Source organism: Liolophura sinensis, chromosome 13 (genome assembly GCF_032854445.1).
Source record: "Liolophura sinensis isolate JHLJ2023 chromosome 13, CUHK_Ljap_v2, whole genome shotgun sequence".
NCBI classification, from domain to species: Eukaryota; Metazoa; Mollusca; class Polyplacophora; order Chitonida; family Chitonidae; genus Liolophura; species Liolophura sinensis.
In genome coordinates, this window is record NC_088307.1 from 4,473,985 (window position 1) to 4,491,934 (window position 17,950).

Genomic DNA, 17,950 nt, shown 5'->3' on the forward strand with positions numbered 1-17,950 from the left:
TGAAATCATGTGTGTGCTTCATATCTTCATCTGCCTGATGAACGGTGTTCATGCTTGCTTCATCTGTTCATTTAGATGCTAGTCTGTCCATGAAATCATGTGTGTGCTTCATATCTTCATCTGCCAGAACTGTGTTCATGCTTGCTTCATCTGTTCATTTAGCTGCTGATCTGTCCATGAAATCATGTGTGTGCTTCATATCTTCATCTGCCTGATGAACGGTGTTCATGCTTGCTTTATCTGTTCAGTTAGCTGCCCTATCTGACCTTCTATCTGCTGTGCGTTCATTCATCTATATATGTATCTACCCCATTTCTCCATTGAGCTACTCATCTGCTCATCAGGTCATATGTCTGCCCATCTGTTCACTTCACACATCAGCCCATCAGTCCGTCCATCAGTCTAGCCATCAGTCCGTCCATCTGCCCGTCTGTTCATCCTTTTGCCCGTCTGTTCATCCTTCTGCCTGTGTGTTCATCCCTCTGCTCATCTGTCTGCCCATTTGTTCATCAGTCTACCCTTGTTTTCATCTGTCTGCCCTTCTGTTCATCCATCGGCTCATCTGTCCATCCGTTCATCGATCTGTTTATCAGTTTGCCATACTGCTCATCTCTTCATCCATCTCCCCATCTATCCGTCCATTTGTTTATCCTTCTGCTTATCTGTTCATCAGTCAGCCCATTTGTTCATCTGTCTGCCCATCTGCACTTTTGGCTTATCAACATGCCCCAACTCATGGTCAGCCCATCAGTGTCCATCTGTTCACCAGTTTGCCTGTCTATCCATCTGCCCATCAGTCTGTCACTCTGGTTATCAATCTGCCCATCTGTTCGTCCATCTGCCCATCTATTCATCAGTCTGCCCTTCTAATCATCACTAGGTCCCTTTAGATCATTTGTCTCCCCTATTGTTTGATCTGTCTGTCCATCCTCTTAGTCAATCCATGAATCCTTGTTCCCGTGTCAGATTTTGGCCACGACGTATGGACGCTGAGAATTTGTTCTCTCTGGACACATGCCCTGTCCAGACCACCATACATGTAGAGAGAGATCCAACATCAGGGAAACTCCTTAGTTTTAAAGAGGTAGGTCAAGCAGTTTGTCACTTTCCAACATATGTTTATGCGGAATACATTTTCATTTTATACATCATTCATCAGAGATGCCCTTCACAGATTTCCTGATTATGCCCCTCTTTTTTTCCCAGGACTTTATCTTGGACACTAAGATCAATGCCCAGAACTCTCTGTCCATGAGGAGGCCTCCGGGACCCGAGTCACAGGACATTAAGGGCAGTGGGAGTAGTTACCCCTTCTGGCCAGGTACAGTACATGCAGGTGACATTTGACAGTCACCAGTAATGTGGATGCTTCTGCCCACTGTGAAGAGAGTGGAAGTGGTTCTGAAAATAGCACTGTGAGGAGCATGAAAGTGGTTCTGTCGACATTTCTGCGACCCTCAAAGGCTGATGTTAAGCTTTGTTGCATTCTGTTGACTAGGAAATAATTGTCACTATTGTGACATAACCTACATACATGTACGGCAGGCGGCGAAAAATTCCATGTGTTGAAATACTCTTGAGCTTGGTGTTTAATGAAATGTAACGATGCCCTATACATGTATGTGTTCATCCAAATACATACATGTTGTGTTCATCCAAATACATACATGTTGTGTTCATCCCAATATATACATGTTGCATTCATCCAGATACACACATGTTGCGTTCATCACAATACATACATGTTGTGTTCATCCAAATACATACATGTTGTGTTCATCCAAATACATACATGTTTTGTTCATCCCAATACATACATGTTGTGTTCATCCCAATACATACGTGTTTTGTTCATCCCAATACATACATGTTGTGTTCATCCCAATACATACATGTTGTGTTCATCCAAATACAAACATGTTGTGTTCATCCAAATACATACATGTTGTGTTCATCCAAATACACACGTTGTGTTCATCCCAATACACACATGTTGTGTTCATCCCAATACATACATGTTGTGTTCATCCCAATACACACATATTGTGTTCATCCAAATACAAACATGTTTTGTTCATCCAAATACACACATGTTGTGTTCATCCCAATACATACATGTTGTGTTACTCCCAATACATACATGTTTTGTTCATCCCAATACATACAAGTTTTGTTCATCCAAATACATACATGCTTTGTTCATCCCAATACATACATGTTGTGTTCATCCAAATACGTACAAGAAGTGTTCATCCAAATACATACATGTTGTGTTGATCCAGATACATACATATTGTGTTCATCCAAATACGTACAAGAAGTGTTCATCCAAATACATACATGTTGTGTTCATCCAGATACATACATATTGTGTTCATCCAAACATATATGTCGGTATGTAATTCCTGAGGCGATATCAGGAAAATCATTGCTTTTGAACTTGAATTTCATGGTCTCACATCTGATTCTTAAAGAAAGTATAGGATTAATCAGTGTGCAATTCTTTTCTTTCTCCTTGTGACGAATGAAAAAGGTAGGGATTTTAGAGAAAAGTACAACAAATTTTATGTAAGACTTTAGGGATGCTTTTTGGTAGGCTTGGTCAGTTTGCCTCCTATGAACATATTTTTAATGATGGCCTGATTTATCCTAATTTTTCTCTTCACCACTAGGTGGCCTTGAGGAGCCTACATTGGGTGACCTGAAGAATATTGCCAAAGATACCAAAGACCTATTTTCTGGTAAACAGCACTAAACACTGTATGAACAAAATACAACTTCTAAGTATCGGTTTGTATAACTGTAGATCACTGCCTTCGCATTAATGTGAAATACACAGTGCCTTAGCTGTGCAGGTGAAAATCTGTGGGAGAGTATGTCAGTTAGTTGCCTAAAACTGGTGGTTTAATCCTGGTACTCTGTTTTCCTTGACGTTTAAAACGTTTTTATATACATTTGGAAAATGTACATGTATGATTACTGTTTCTAAGTGATGGTAGTACAGCGCAGATTTACTGGATAGTAAAACCTGATTTTTTTTTTGTAATATCACTATGAATATTCAGGTGAAGCATCTCAAATAAATAGAGTACGTGGGAAGGTCTGTCAGCAACCTGCGGACGGTGGTGGGTTTCCCCTGGGCCCTGCCCATTTTCCTCAAATCATAATGATGACCGCCATCGCATAAGTGAAATATTCTTGAGTATTGCGTAAAACACCAATCAAATGAATAAATAAATCAAATAAATCAAATAAATAGAAATGGCTTTGAAATCTTTCGTTTCAACATATGATGTTGTTGTATCAACAGATATCATTCAATTCTTGTGTGGCCATTTGTCTGGAGTTTTGTCGAGGGGCCTTCAATAACAATCATATAAACAATTGAGTATTAAATGTCATTTGATGCAGTGTATTAAACCACATCATTATCACATTTTAGGAATAATTATAAATAAATTAGGACACTTGCTGTTTTGAATATGATTTTAATTGAAATTGATTTTAGAACTTTTGACCACACCACCTGGATTTGAAGCTGGAATGGACTTCACAGAAGGAGTCGAGGGTGAAAACACAGGAGAGTTATCCAAGAAAGGAGATAATCAGATGAGGACAAGTGCACCTGGTATTATAAAGCTATCTGACATACTGGCTCAGAGTGAGGAGTTTGATTTTGCGGAAGATGACACGAGTCAAAATGATATATCAGGCACTCCGGTATGTGTAAAGTGACAAACAGATAAGGGGTAAAGTGGAAGTCAAACCTGCAATCATCTTTTCAATCAACTTTTGAACCAAATGTGTGCATTTCATTCGCATGGCCTTCCAGTGAGGCAGCGCTATAGATGCATATATATGACTGTGTTGTGAAATGAAGAAAATAGGATGCTTTATTCTGGACATATATATATATATATAAATATATATATATATATATATATATATATATATATATATATATATATATATATATATATAGGCCCCGATGGCTCAGTTGGTAGAGTGTCCACTTCGGGAACAGTAAAGCCAGGGTCAGTCCTGCATCGGGTCACAACAAAGACCTTAAAAGAGGAGGTTGTAGCTTCCTCGCTTGGTGTTTAGCATTAATTGGATAGTGCAACGACTGGTTGACATGTATGTGCCGGTGTAGTGGCACGGGTGGGGAAGCTTACTTGCCTTGGGTAAGTGTTTTCAGCGAAGCAGCACTAGATAAAAGACCAGTCGAAATTTGTCAACAACACGCACATTACGCGTACATGCACTCTGAGGACACTTTCATATGACTGAAAAATCGTTTAGTATGTTATTAAACCCTACGCACGCACTCACTCACTCACTCACTCACTCACTTACTCCAGACATAGATGAGTCCATATACATGGTTACAGCTGTTTCAGTGCAAAACACTGAAAATGTGGTGCATGTCCTAATATGTACAAAATGTACCCATCTGTTACAGAATAAGCACACCTGAAAGGGAGAAAGTGTATACACATCAGATTGGTGTACAATGTGTAAAATAAGGTTTCACTGGACTTGATTTGTGATTTGCATGAGTGCATGCTTTTGTAAGTAGAGCGTTAAAAGCTGATACGTCATTGACAGCAAACACTGAGTTAGGACAGGAGCCAAAGCTGCGATTCATGAAGCTGTTGTTATAGAAGGAGAGTAGGAACTACAGAGTGAACATTTTGAGGAGCAGTATACCTAAATAAGGACATTTTAACAGCAGGAGTGCAGTCTTTGAATTCATGCAAGAAGACATGAATGCACAGTTTTCAGCATAGAGAATCAGTATCTTTATTATCATTTAAATCTCGTTTCAAACTAAGTAGACCTGCGACTCAGCATAGAGCAAAAAGTTGCACAGAGGGTGGGTGTTATGTACAAATAAAACCCTATTCGTTTCTGAAGTATAGAAGTTTTACTTCGCCATTGACTGATAGAATGCATTGATTGAGATCATGTAAAGCAGCATTATCAGACATGTAACTGATGTGAGATCACTCTCTGTATAAGACTTTCCCTGGTTTGCTCACAGAACATTTTGATAATGACATCTGATGAACTACCTTAGAACCATTCTAATAAGTTTCAGATGTTGAAATAATGTGAAAAACATTTTAGGAAAACTAATTGTTTTTGTGCCCTTTCTTTTAAAGAAACTAATATTTAAATTTAAAGCATTTGTGAGCAAAGTAAAAGTAAAAACTTCCCGAATCTTTAAAAATTTTTGGTGCATTTTGTAATGTAACCTTGTTGTAGAGTGAAATGAACAGCTATGTTTACTGTTTGCACAGGCTGTTGCTGCTGATGACAAACCCCAGGTACAGAGAAGTGAGAGTCTGGAGAAGCTAGTTGAGGTGAGGTGTGCTGTTTGTTCTGTGTGTGATCTAACACCATACTTGACCGGCAAAGCCTGTAACTTTTGGAAAACACTCAGCAACACACCAAGGCCTTCTATCGCCCTTTTCATTGACTACATGCTCTAAATCCTTCAGCAGTCTAAATCTGCTGAGCCTTTTATCGTTTGTTTGTCTATTAAATTGAACCAGTTACTTGTGTGACTTTTTACGTATCCTGAAGATGACAAATGAAATTTTGTCAAAATGTTGACACGTCAAATATGCGACTTCTCAGTTTTTCACAGTATTTATGCTTTTGCATAATGCTCTGGCAGCTTGCTTTTTGAAAACAATTCACTATTTCTCTATACATAAATTTATATGTAAAAGATGTGTATATGTATAAGACTAACCATGAAGGGTTGAAAATATTTTCAGTTTTCCAGATTAGTGCAGTTCACTTATGGTGGCCTCAGTCCCCCATTAATTTTTGATAAGAGACAATGTTAACGTTTAGCACTGTAGCTCAGTCCCAAACATTCCATGGCCAATAAGCTTTGGTGCATATCTGGCCCAGTCTGTTAAAAAGCAGTAATAAAAATCTTCACATTGCATGACTGTCAAAATCTGGACTCTTCCATGCCAACACGAAAAGGACGTCACTCACAGCCTCATCACTGCCTTTCTCCTTGTGTCCAGAATTTCAAACTGTCATCATTAAAGCTCATACCTGCCTAAACCTTAGACAATTTTCATCATTTTGATACCCGGCATGCACCTGCACACAAAAAATGGCAGGCTGGCAGCGAAAAAAGACTTCACACTGTAAATACCCAGAATTACATTCGTCCTCCAGAGAAACGGAAGTGCTAATGAGGTCCAATAAAGTACACAGTTTACATGCAGTGATTAATTAGTTAAATCTTAGTAACGAATGTAATGCTTTTGCAACTCTTTTTTAAGTTGTTGACATCTTTTTTTTTTTTTTGGAAGATATTGGGAGGCCATATGATGCAATGCTTTGAAATCTAATTAGCCTGCTATGTTATGTCTGTTTCAATGTCTTCCTGTTACACCATGATCAAACAGTGTGAAAAATACAACTGTTTCCAACAAAAATCTTATGTAGGGTACATGTTGTAAGGTAAACCTGTGGAAATTGGATGGTGTCAGACTTAATTGGTAGAGTTATACCCCTTATTGGTAGTGTCAGGAGCTAGGGGGATTTCTCTATTCACTGAGTATTGAATCTTTTAATTTTCCATAATATTATAGGCATTGATGTTTTTGTTTCTTTTTAAATTATATTTAATAGTTGTGAATTTGTCAGCTTATTAGCTTAAGTACAAACTCAGGTGAATAACTTGTAACTGTATCTTTCAGGACTCTGACAGTACCAGTGGGAAAATGCCCGTCCCTGACACCCCAGCTGCTACACCCGTCACACCAAAGGTTGAGTGGGCGGTCAAGGTGGACATCAACAGACCTGTGGATGACTTCCACAAGAGGGTACCAGTGATGGCTCGTGTGGTGAGTGGAGATTACTACAGTGCTTATATGCATGGATGTTCAGGTCGTCTGGCGTAAAGTTAATACGAAATTACATGCCTGTTGTACATCACACCAGAGCCTTTATATAGAAAGAAAACAAAGAATAACATAAGGTGGCGCTAGTGTGAGCAATTAGTACGTAAAAAATGGATCGTACTGCAGTATCTACAATGTTAAATGTATAAGTTTCTATCGTAACATTATACTGTCTTTAATATTACGCCATTATGTTTAACTGGATAGGGAGCATTTGACATCAATAAAATGACGTGAAGGTCCAGCTGCCCAGTGTTTAGAAGGTCCTCATTTCTAAATGGGTGTTTATCTGTCTGCATCTTCCATTGCATTATGCAGTTAACACTGTAACTAGATTCTAGCCTACTTGTGGTGTGATTGTGGTGCAATTTTCGTGTGCCAGTTGCGCACCTTGTGCTGTGCTGTGCTGTACTGAACTGTGCTGTACTGAACTGTGCTGTAACTGTTGGTTTGTTCTTCACAGTGGCCGTTTGAGCTGGACACATTTCAGAAGCAGGCTGTTCTTCATCTGGAGCAGCATGAGTGTGTGTTTGTGGCTGCCCACACATCAGCTGGGAAAACAGTGGTGGCCGAATACGCTATAGCCTTATCACTCAGACATCTCACCAAGTTAGTACATCATGTGTTCATTCGCAATTCTGAAAAGATGTGAAATATGCACTGCTGTCTGAAATTTAATTTGATACAAATCCAGATACTAGGCAAAAATCAGGTTAAGATGATCTTCGTCAACAAAGATTTTTAAATAATTTTTTTTTTTCAGCTTTCTTGAATTAAACATTTTCATTCCTCACTGTTTTCCCTCTGACTTTCTCAATAATAGTGTATAATACCTATGATATCCCGTTGCAGGACTATCTACACTTCCCCGATAAAGGCCTTGTCCAATCAGAAATTCAGAGAGTTTCGTAATGCGTTTGGTGATGAGAATGTGGGGTTAGTGACGGGAGACGTTCAACTTAACCAGACGGCTTCCTGTCTAATTATGACCACGGAAATCCTCAGGTGAGATTCAGATGTGTATTTGTAGCCCACTGTAGTCTTTCATCAGTGCTATTACGAGTTCATATCCACATCTTTTTCTTTGATTGAGGATTTCATACAGGTGATGAACCTTTTTCGTGCTTTTGCATCCACCACAGTGATGGCGACTTTCTTGGGTGATTTAATGGAGCATACACCACGAAATATCACTCAAACGAAAACAAGAACTTCAGGCATTTCGTGCGTTTGTTCCAGATTGTAACATGGATTAAGACATCACCCTTAATAAGAAAAGCATTCTCAAGTGTTTTTGTGATGAGGTATTAATTATGACGGCTTTATAAGGCAGTAACCAAACATACTGTTTCAAAATCCTGTCCTTTGCTTAACTTTACACTCAGTATTCTATATACTGTATTTCTCCACGTGTTTGGTATGTAAAATAGACTTTCACAAGCACAGAAAAAAACCTTAAAATGATACTTTTGATGCCAACATGTAAGTGTTTTGATCAGAAATTAATCAAACTTTACCAAAAACTTCATTAAGATGGATGAAATGATCTTGATAATCAAGCAAAATGTGCCACTTGAAAAATGCTAAACGATAGGTGAAATAAGGGTGTAATTTAAGGTTGTCTTGCATAAAAATGTTCTAGTATGGTCGTCATACCTATTCTGCATTTCAGATCAATGTTGTACAATGGCTCGGATGTGATCCGTGATCTGGAGTGGGTGGTGTTTGATGAAGTCCATTATATAAACGACACCGAGGTGAGATACAGGATTTTTGGATCCAAAATACACAGCTTTATAAAAACATAATGATACATGATACTGTCACTTTATGGTATGAAAGGGTTAATCTGCCAATGTTAACATTGGCATACGGGAAATATAGAACACTGATTAAACATAATTAGATTCATGGACTTCTGACCCATGTCCTTCTGACCCATGTCCTTGGGTAGGATTAGTCATCAGATGTTGCAAAAATAATGATATTCAACCAGTGGTTTTATCCAAAAGCGAATACTACCACATTAAAACACAGACAAGTATCCTTACATGTCAAATGCCGTAAAGCAGTGATAAAATTTTGCACATGGGTGTCACTCCATTGTCGTAATGACGCATCTCAATAATATGTAATCTTCTCTAGCGGAAGGCATAAGAATGTATTCCTCAGGCCCCAGGGTCACGAAACTGTCTTAGACTTAAGCCAGACTTCAATTTCACCAATTTCAGTTTTGTCATAAACTTGTAAAGAGAACTCTTAAATAATTAAAATCAAAAATTCCTCAGGTAAGTCACAGTTATAGCAAAGTAAACTGTTTTGAAGTCAATACAAATCCTGACTTAAAGTCTGAGGCTGCGACATGTTTCTGGGACCATGGACCCATTTTTCAAAGCCATTTCTGACTTAAGTTAAAATTTGAAATATGATCTTAAAGCTTATCTTTTGGTTTTAGAAATTTAGAAACTTTTGTTCACCTCATCAATATTATCTGAAGAAAATTGTATATACATTACAACTTAATTATAAAGTACCCAAAACTAAGCATTGTGAAAAGGTTTTAAATTTTGACTTTTGTCAGAAATGCTGTGTGGAATTGACCCCAGCTCTTTGGTACATGTACTCGGCACTTATTGAACCCGGGTCCCACACCCCTTTAACTCCCTGCTGTTTATCATTGTTTATTTCTGCTAATTGTTGTTGGCAGAGAGGTGTGGTTTGGGAGGAAGTACTGATCATGTTGCCAGAGCACGTCAATATCATCTTGCTTAGCGCTACCGTCCCGAACACCATAGAGTTTGCTGATTGGATTGGGTATGGATTGTTGCTAATTTCCCTGAGTATGGGAGATCAGATCGTTGATGTTGTATAAGTGAAAATTCTTGAGATAAACGCTAAATAACAGATGGCATCATGAATAATGTGGACAGTTTCTTCACTATTAGGAGTATGGAAGTGGGTAGTGGAAGAAATTTCAGTTCTTGAACCTTGCACAGTCCTGCACTATGTTGAAAATTGCATTGTTTGGAAGTGTTTCGGGAAGTTGCACTGTGAGATGTTTGGAATTGCCTGGAATTTGCACTGAGGTCTTCTAAAATGTTTGTGAAAATTGCACTGTGATTTGTTCAAACTGTCTCTGAAAAGTACACTCTCAAGTGTCCCAAGTGTCTGAAAATTGAACTCTCATGTCTTTGAAGTGTCTCTGAAAGTTGAACTCTTGTGTCTTTGAAGTGTCTCTGAAAAGTGCACTCTCAGGTGTTTAAAGTGTCTCTGAAAAGTGCACTCTCAGGTGTTCAAAGTGTCTCTGAAAAGTACACTCTCAAGTGTTCAAAGTGTCTGTGAAAAGTGCACTGTAAGGAGTTCCACTTTGATGTGTTTGGAAGTGACTAAAAATTTTGGTTGTTGAAATCTGGACAGGAAAAGAAAAAATCAATACAAAAAGCTTAGGTGAGTACTTCCTTGCTGGAAGCTGTTGCATCTGTGTACAGGTTTTAGAACTGAAATGTAAACGATATGTTTTGTGTACATTTATACAGAAGAACAGAAAGTTTAGCCTCTCTAAGATTGAGGTGTAAATGATATATTGTGTGTACATGTGCACAGAAGAACAAAACAGAAAGTTTAGCCTCTCTAAGATTGAGGTGTAAATGATATATTGTGTGTACAAGCGTACAGAAGAACAAAACAGAAAGTTTAGCCTCTCTAAGATTGAGGTGTAAATGATATATTGTGGGTACATGTATACAGAAGAACAGAACAGAAAGTTTAGCCTCTCTAAGATTGAGGTGTAAACGATATATTGTGGGTACATGTATACAGAAGAACAAAACAGAAAGCTTAGCCTCTCTGAGAATGAGATGTAAACAATATATTGTGTGTACATGTATACAGAAGAACAAAACAGAAAGTTTAGACTCTCTGAGAATGAGGTGTAAATGATATATTGTGGGTACATGTATACAGAAGAACAAAACAGAAAGCTTAGCCTCTCTGAGAATGAGATGTAAACAATATATTGTGTGTACATGTATACAGAAGAACAAAACAGAAAGTTTAGACTCTCTAAGAATGAGGTGTAAATGATATATTGTGGGTACATGTATACAGAAGAACAAAACAGAAGAAGATCTATGTGATTAGTACCCTGAAGAGGCCGGTGCCGCTAGAGCATTATCTGTACACGGGAAACAGCAACAAGACCAGCAACGAACAGTTCTTATTGGTCGATGCCAAAGGAAGCTTCTTAACACAGGGGTAAGTTCAGTCATGATTGGCTGGTCAGCTGTTATTCTTTTTCTTGCAAAGGCCACCATTAAAAATATGTTTGTTGGGGGGTAACCCTACTGACCTTCCAAAGAAGACCTGTATATTTTTTTATTAGGTTTTTATTGGATTTTTTAAAAAAAATATTTAATTAAAGTCACACTCTTGTTGATTAAATTTACCAACTTATTTCTTATTACCAACTTATTTAGTTCCTCCAAACAAAAATTTTTTTAGGAATGGCCCAATTCCTTATTTCTTATTTTGGGGGTTTTCATCAAGACTGGGTGTGATGAAAAAAAAATCGCCTATCTACACAAGCTGTGTAAAAACACATTATTCTTTAATGCTACGGTGCAGTGCGTTTGAACTACGGCTATGCTCACGGGACTGCTGCAGTGGCATCAAACGGGCATTTGATCATACCAAAAACTTTAAAGTGGTACTTGTTAGAGCTGCGCTTGGCGCTCATCACTGAGAGGTTAGAGCAAGGAAGCGGGACTGGTTGGCCCAGTGTCTTTAAAATGTGACTGGGTGTGGTGTCATGCCTGGTGTCTTTGGCATGATAAAAGTACTTCAGTGGCAGAAGCTCTTTAGGGGCATAGACTCTCTCTGCCACAAGAAGACACAGTGTATGTACACACACCTACATGTAATGACCACTCATCGTCATGTGACTAAAAAATGGAAAAACATTGCAAAACCCATACATTCTTGTACATATTCTTTGCTTTACAAGCACAAATGTATAAAACCAGCACGGGGCCTCCATGGCTCAGTTGGTTAGCGCGCTAGCGCAGCATTACGACCCAGGAGTCTCTCATCAATGCGGTCACTGTGAGTTCAAGCCCAGCTAATGCTGGTTTCCTCTCCGGCCATACGTGGGAAGGTCTGTCAGCAACCTGCAGATGGTCGTGTGTTTCCCCCGAGCTGTGAGCGGTTTCCACCACCATAATGCTGGGCGCCGTCATAGAAGTTAAATATTCTTGAGTACGGCGTAAAACACCAATCAAGTAAATAAATAAATAAATAAAAATAGCACACCCTCAGTCATTATTAAAGATGTTTGACTACCAGTACATAAATAATGATATGCAGACTGAGTTAAAAGCTACATGTATGTGTAGAAATTTTTGAAAAGACTCTGAATGCCTGCCTTGTTTTAATTATGTGACCTGTTTCAGATATATGAAGGCAGTGGCAGCAAAGAAAGAGCGAGCATCAAAAGCATCTCAGAATTTTGGAGCGAAGGGTACAAGAGGAGGTCATCCTCAACAGGTCTGACGTGTGGAAATTTTGTCATCAAAACAAGCCTTAAACCCACAGGGTTGAAATTTTTTTTGTTTTTTTTTTGTTTTTGACAGTGTGCCATTTAGTTAAATTTGCCATTAAAAGAAAACCAAATTCTACCTTATAATGTTCCGTTCCATTTTTAAAGGAGAAGAACACTTAAAAACATGACATTATAGGCTGAAAAGAGCACATTTTTTTCTATCTGGTGGTGCCTGCTGCATAATTTTGGTCATTTTTCCTCGCCATACACGTAAAGCCTGAACACGGCAAAGCTGGCATAAATCACTGAGTTCATCGTGTCCTCCATCTTTAACACACTGTAATTTGTGCTGGGGGTGTGTTGCCTCTCAGCCAATGAGAGTCGTTAAAACTGCCGGCTTGTTCGTGTAAACTAGGAGCCTAGATCCAACATTCCGTCCAACACTCGTGCTGGTTTGGATGCAGCTTTAAGTCAGTACATTTATTACCTTTGGATTGCTTTTGGCACAGCAGTCTGCTCCACCCATTAACTAGACTGCTGTGAGTATTCTGGATTACAGCATTCTACATCAATCAATCCAATAAATATATGAACAAGCAAATCATACCTACCTGATTTCAGGACAAGAACACCTGGATTTCCCTGATTGACATGCTGAAGAAGAAAGACAAATTGCCAGTGGTCTCATTCATATTTTCTAAGAAGAAGATCGAGGAAAACGCGAGCATGCTTCAGGGTGTTGACCTGACCAATCAGAGCGAGAAGAGCCGAATCCACATATTCTTCCATCGCTGTATTTCACGCCTGAAGCCTAGTGATCAAACTTTACCTCAGGTAAATATTTTGTAATGAGTGCATCTGCCCTTCATCTTTTTTCATTCAGAAAGCACATGTGACATGGTGTTAACGTCATATTTCCCACCGAGACAAGCCAGGTCCAAGCTCTGTAAAAAGACCTCATTCTCTGCTCTGAACTACCTCATAATGAGCATTTACTATAAATAGGGGCTCTTTTAGCTGAGTTGTTAGCATGCCAACGAGGTGCAATAATTCTGGAGCCTCTCACCATTTTGGTCGCTGTGAGCTCAAGTCCAGCTTATACTGGCTTCCTCTGGGGCCATACTTGGGAAGGTCTGCTAACAATCTGTGGATGGTCGTGGGTTTCCTCTGGGCCCTGTTTCCTCCCACCATAATGCTGGCTGCCATGTTTTAAGTTAAATTTCCTTGAGTACGGTGTGAAACACCAAGACCACCCACAGGTTGCTGGCAGACTTATGACTAGAAAGGAGGCCATTGTGAGCTGGACTTGAACTCACAGTGCCGTGAGAGGCTCCTGGGTCATTATGTTGCATTGGCACGACAACCACTAGGCCACAGAGGCCACCTAATATGATTTGAGTAGAACAGACTCACAAAATGGTTCTCTATTGAAGGTGAAACGAATGGAGGATATGCTGAAGAGAGGCCTGGGCGTCCATCATAGCGGAATACTACCTATCCTGAAAGAAGTCGTAGAGATGCTGTTCCAGGAAAATCTTGTCAAGGTAACCGCAGTTTTGTCTTTTTTGATGGATATTGATAAAGTTAGGCTGTAAAGCTCACATCTAACGTTGACTGCTAAGAGTGACAGAAATAGTTTGTTTTATTAATCAGAAAAATTTTTCGGCAAAACTATAAGCCATCAGTCTGATTAACACAGGTAAGTTCACAATACATGAAGCTGCAACCTCCCTCTACTAGTGGATGTTGTTATGCACTCTGGCACATCTTAAAGTGAAAAGTCCCTGTTAAAGATGAGAGATCAACAAATTTGATCATCCGACTCAACCTGAAAATCATTTTTTACATACGTCAAAGTTTAAAACCTTGTCACAGTGCTTAGTTTTTGGTGCAGGAGGTGAAATGTTTCTCAAGATAACATATATGAGTTGGTCATAACTTTGATTCCTAGTGTGTAATATTAAGCTTTACGGCTGTATTTCAAAAGTTTGATTCCAGTCAGAAATGTCTTTGTGCAATCGGCCCCTCTGTAGCATGAGGAGTCACATGATATAAAGTTGTACATATCCCCTGGCTGACATTGAGAAGAAAAGGATTCCATCAGCAAATGATATCTTTGTGTGCTCAATCAAATTTGGGTGAACCACTTTAGGGTGTCATGTAACACAGAACTTGGGACTACTCTCCCACACAGACAATGCATTGACCAATTATGTCTGGTGTCTTCTGCATGGCACTTCAGTGAGGCAGGAAAGGAAAGTGCCTTTTCAGAGGCACATAAATGTCATAAAATATTATTGTCGGTGCTGAAACTTACTATTTTCCAGTAGAATATAATCTCATGTTCCAAGCAAACCTCTAAAGACCTTTCTAACATCAGTGGAACTCTCAGAATCAGGACAAATGGGCAAGTTAGTCATGAACGAAATTTGTGTCAAGTGTTAAAACCAGGGTACTGCAGGAAGATCCTGTTACGATGAAATAAATTAACATTAAACCCTAAAGCCTGGAACAGCTACAAACAACACACCAGCTTCCATACAGTTACTCACTTCACATATGATATTCACCTCATGACTTATCCACAGGTGTTGTTTGCAACGGAGACATTTGCCATGGGTGTGAACATGCCGGCAAGAACAGTGGTGTTTGACACAATCCGCAAACATGACGGCAAGGGTTTTCGTAACTTGTTAGCAGGGGAGTACATCCAGATGGCTGGCCGTGCTGGAAGACGAGGGCTTGACACGACCGGCACTGTCATCATTCTGTGTAAGGGCGACGTCCCGGAGACCAGCGAACTACACAAGATGATGCTGGTAAGGAACTGTAAGATGCAGTGTGTGTTTAGCGGAAAGAAGACTGTCAATCAGTGTTGACTATATAAAGCAAAACAGTATTTTTCGGGTTTCTATTTGTGGCACATTTATTGGGATTTGTTTAAAAAAAATAGAAAATGAGTAACTTGACAAGACACCAAATGAATACAAGTACTGTATTTTACCTAAAGCTTGGCATATAAAAACACACTTTAAAAGGTATTTTAATATAATGATGCCTTTGATGCCAAGACTGAAGTTTTCATTGAAATTAATTAACTGTGGCTATATAAAGCGTATGAATAATTTAGAATTCCAAAAATGTGTAAATGTCTCAAAGATGCTAAACATTAGGTAAATTGGAGTACATGGGCGCAGCCATGTTGGGCTGACACATACAAATACTGAATTCATTGGTGGCTCCCAGATTTGTTCCTGTCCATCTGTGCATGTGTCCTGACCATCAGTGAGAGCGAGCGTTAAGAGAAATAACATAAAGAAATGATTAATACTTCTCAGGGCAAGCCGACAAAGCTTGAGTCTCAGTTTCGCCTGACGTATTCAATGATCCTCAACCTGCTGCGCGTGGAGCAGCTGAAGGTGGAGGACATGATGAAGAGAAGTTTCTCAGAGTTCCACATGCAGCGTGAGACGCCCAAACACCGTGCTGACCTGGAGGTGCTCCGCCACAAGGTCGCAGAGGTGAAGACGATTGAGTGTTACCTGTGCTGTGAGGACCTAGAGAGGTATTACCAGGCCTGTCAGGAGTTCCATAAACTGAGGAGACATCTACAGGTAAGACTTTGTGTTACCTGGAGAGGTATTATCTGACCTGTAAGGAATTCCACAGTCTGAGGAGATATCTACATGTAAGACTGTATGTAATCTATGCTGTGAAGACCTGGAGAGGTATCACCAGGTCTGTCAGGAGTTCCACAGTCTGAGGAGATATCTACTGGTAAGACAGTGTGTTACCTGTGCTGTGAGGACCTGGAGAGGTATTACCAGGTCTGTCAGGAGTTCCACAGTCTGAGGATATATCTACTGGTAAGACAGTGTGTTACCTGTGCTGTGAGGACCTGGAGAGGTATCACCAGGTCTGTCAGGAGTTCCACAGTCTGAGGAGATATCTACTGGTAAGACAGTGTGTTACCTGTGCTGTGAGGACCTGGAGAGGTATTACCAGGTCTGTCAGGAGTTCCACGGTCTGAGGAGATATCTACTGGTAAGACAGTGTGTTACCTGTGCTGTGAAGACCTGGAGAGGCATTACCAGGTCTGTCAGGAGTTCCACAGTCTGAGGAGATATCTACAGGTAAGACTGTATGTTACCTGTGCTGAGAGTACGTGGAGAGGCATTACCAGGTCTGTCCGGAGTTCACAGTCTGAGGAGATATCTACAGGTAAGCTGTTGTACTTTTTAAAGAAGAAAGACCAAAAGGTGGTCAGCTTGCAGATGTCTGTGTACCCTGACTTTTTAGGGGGTCAAGTCTGGTCATGCTAGTGTCTTTACCATGGTATTCAAGTGAGGCAGCACCTGTCTGCTACAATATGACAACTTGATACGACTGACATTGTCTTGAAATTGAATTTAAACCTTAAGCCAGCAAACACACAATCAAAACGGTCATCATCTGTGTTTCAGGCAATTGTGCTCACTCACCCTACAGCCCTTAAGGCCTTAGCCCCTGGGCGGGTAGTCATAGTTGATACAGAGAAGGTGAAGAATGTCTTGGGTATTGTCCTGGCAACAACATTACAGGCAAATAAGGAGCGCAAATTCACAGTGTTGGTGATGTGCGAGAAAACGCAACATTCTACGTCGGAGAAGGAATCAGAAAGTAGCTCCGATGCAACGCAGACGTTGGTTACCCCGGTGACAAAGATGTCAGTGTTCCTACCGGAAGGGCCGTGCGGTCACACGCTGGAAATGCTCAGCCCAGAGCACATCAGGGTGATTACAACAACAACGATAAAGGTAGAACCAGAAAAGATCATCAATGATGTGAAGAAGAGGGAAATGCTGCGATTCAGGTAAAACTAATCTATGTTGGAAACTGGTGATTGATTTTTTGTGTTTATTAGGCTTCCAGACTGAAAGTTGGATGTCTATTGCTCTTGCTTGGAATATTCTTTGTTCTTTTTGGACGTTTAAGACTTGTTTCTCCTACTTAAAAGTGTTTGAAGTAAAGTTTCATTTCTGTGGAGAATCGTGGGGTGTCATTTCAAGTAAATACTGCAAAGACGTTACATCACGATTAGCATCAATGAATGCTTTTTTTTGCCGTCTGAGCAGCAATGTTTGTATAGTTGAAACTAATACATAGCTTGGTTGATCTTCCGTGATGGTGTTACATGAAGTTTTAGTGCAACAGCGTTAGAGCTTTTAGCCAGTGGGAGCTCAGTCCATTGTACTCCATGTAGGTTACTACTTGAGCATACACTGGGTGTGTAAGATTATGGATGGTCGCGCGGTCTATGATTAGTTATGCTGGAGAGTAAATCTGAAGGGATTGAAGCTTACATACATTCTGGGGAAGTCTGATAGTAGATTACACAATTTCTGTCACACTGACATATCATGGCCTCAAGATATCCAAAATGTTCGTAATAAGAATGCCACAAATTAGACCCACCTGTTTATCTTGGTACAAACTTTGT

General features: G+C 39.8%; 1 protein-coding gene across 3 annotated transcripts in view; it reads left to right on the plus strand.

Moving 5' to 3' along the window:
• Positions 1 to 17,950, plus strand: part of LOC135480141 (superkiller complex protein 2-like) — a 28,274-nt gene that overhangs the window by 5,725 nt on the left and 4,599 nt on the right. For all 3 annotated transcript variants that reach the window (XM_064759904.1, XM_064759905.1, XM_064759906.1), the window contains exons 4-20: positions 967 to 1,084; positions 1,207 to 1,321; positions 2,673 to 2,741; positions 3,509 to 3,720; positions 5,304 to 5,366; positions 6,732 to 6,878; positions 7,399 to 7,544; positions 7,788 to 7,940; positions 8,608 to 8,692; positions 9,643 to 9,749; positions 11,043 to 11,189; positions 12,383 to 12,476; positions 13,093 to 13,305; positions 13,905 to 14,015; positions 15,060 to 15,290; positions 15,810 to 16,085; positions 16,935 to 17,323. In XM_064759904.1, coding sequence (XP_064615974.1) covers positions 967 to 1,084; positions 1,207 to 1,321; positions 2,673 to 2,741; positions 3,509 to 3,720; positions 5,304 to 5,366; positions 6,732 to 6,878; positions 7,399 to 7,544; positions 7,788 to 7,940; positions 8,608 to 8,692; positions 9,643 to 9,749; positions 11,043 to 11,189; positions 12,383 to 12,476; positions 13,093 to 13,305; positions 13,905 to 14,015; positions 15,060 to 15,290; positions 15,810 to 16,085; positions 16,935 to 17,323 — 2,676 coding nt within the window. The remainder of the gene's footprint in view (positions 1 to 966; positions 1,085 to 1,206; positions 1,322 to 2,672; positions 2,742 to 3,508; positions 3,721 to 5,303; positions 5,367 to 6,731; positions 6,879 to 7,398; positions 7,545 to 7,787; positions 7,941 to 8,607; positions 8,693 to 9,642; positions 9,750 to 11,042; positions 11,190 to 12,382; positions 12,477 to 13,092; positions 13,306 to 13,904; positions 14,016 to 15,059; positions 15,291 to 15,809; positions 16,086 to 16,934; positions 17,324 to 17,950) is intronic.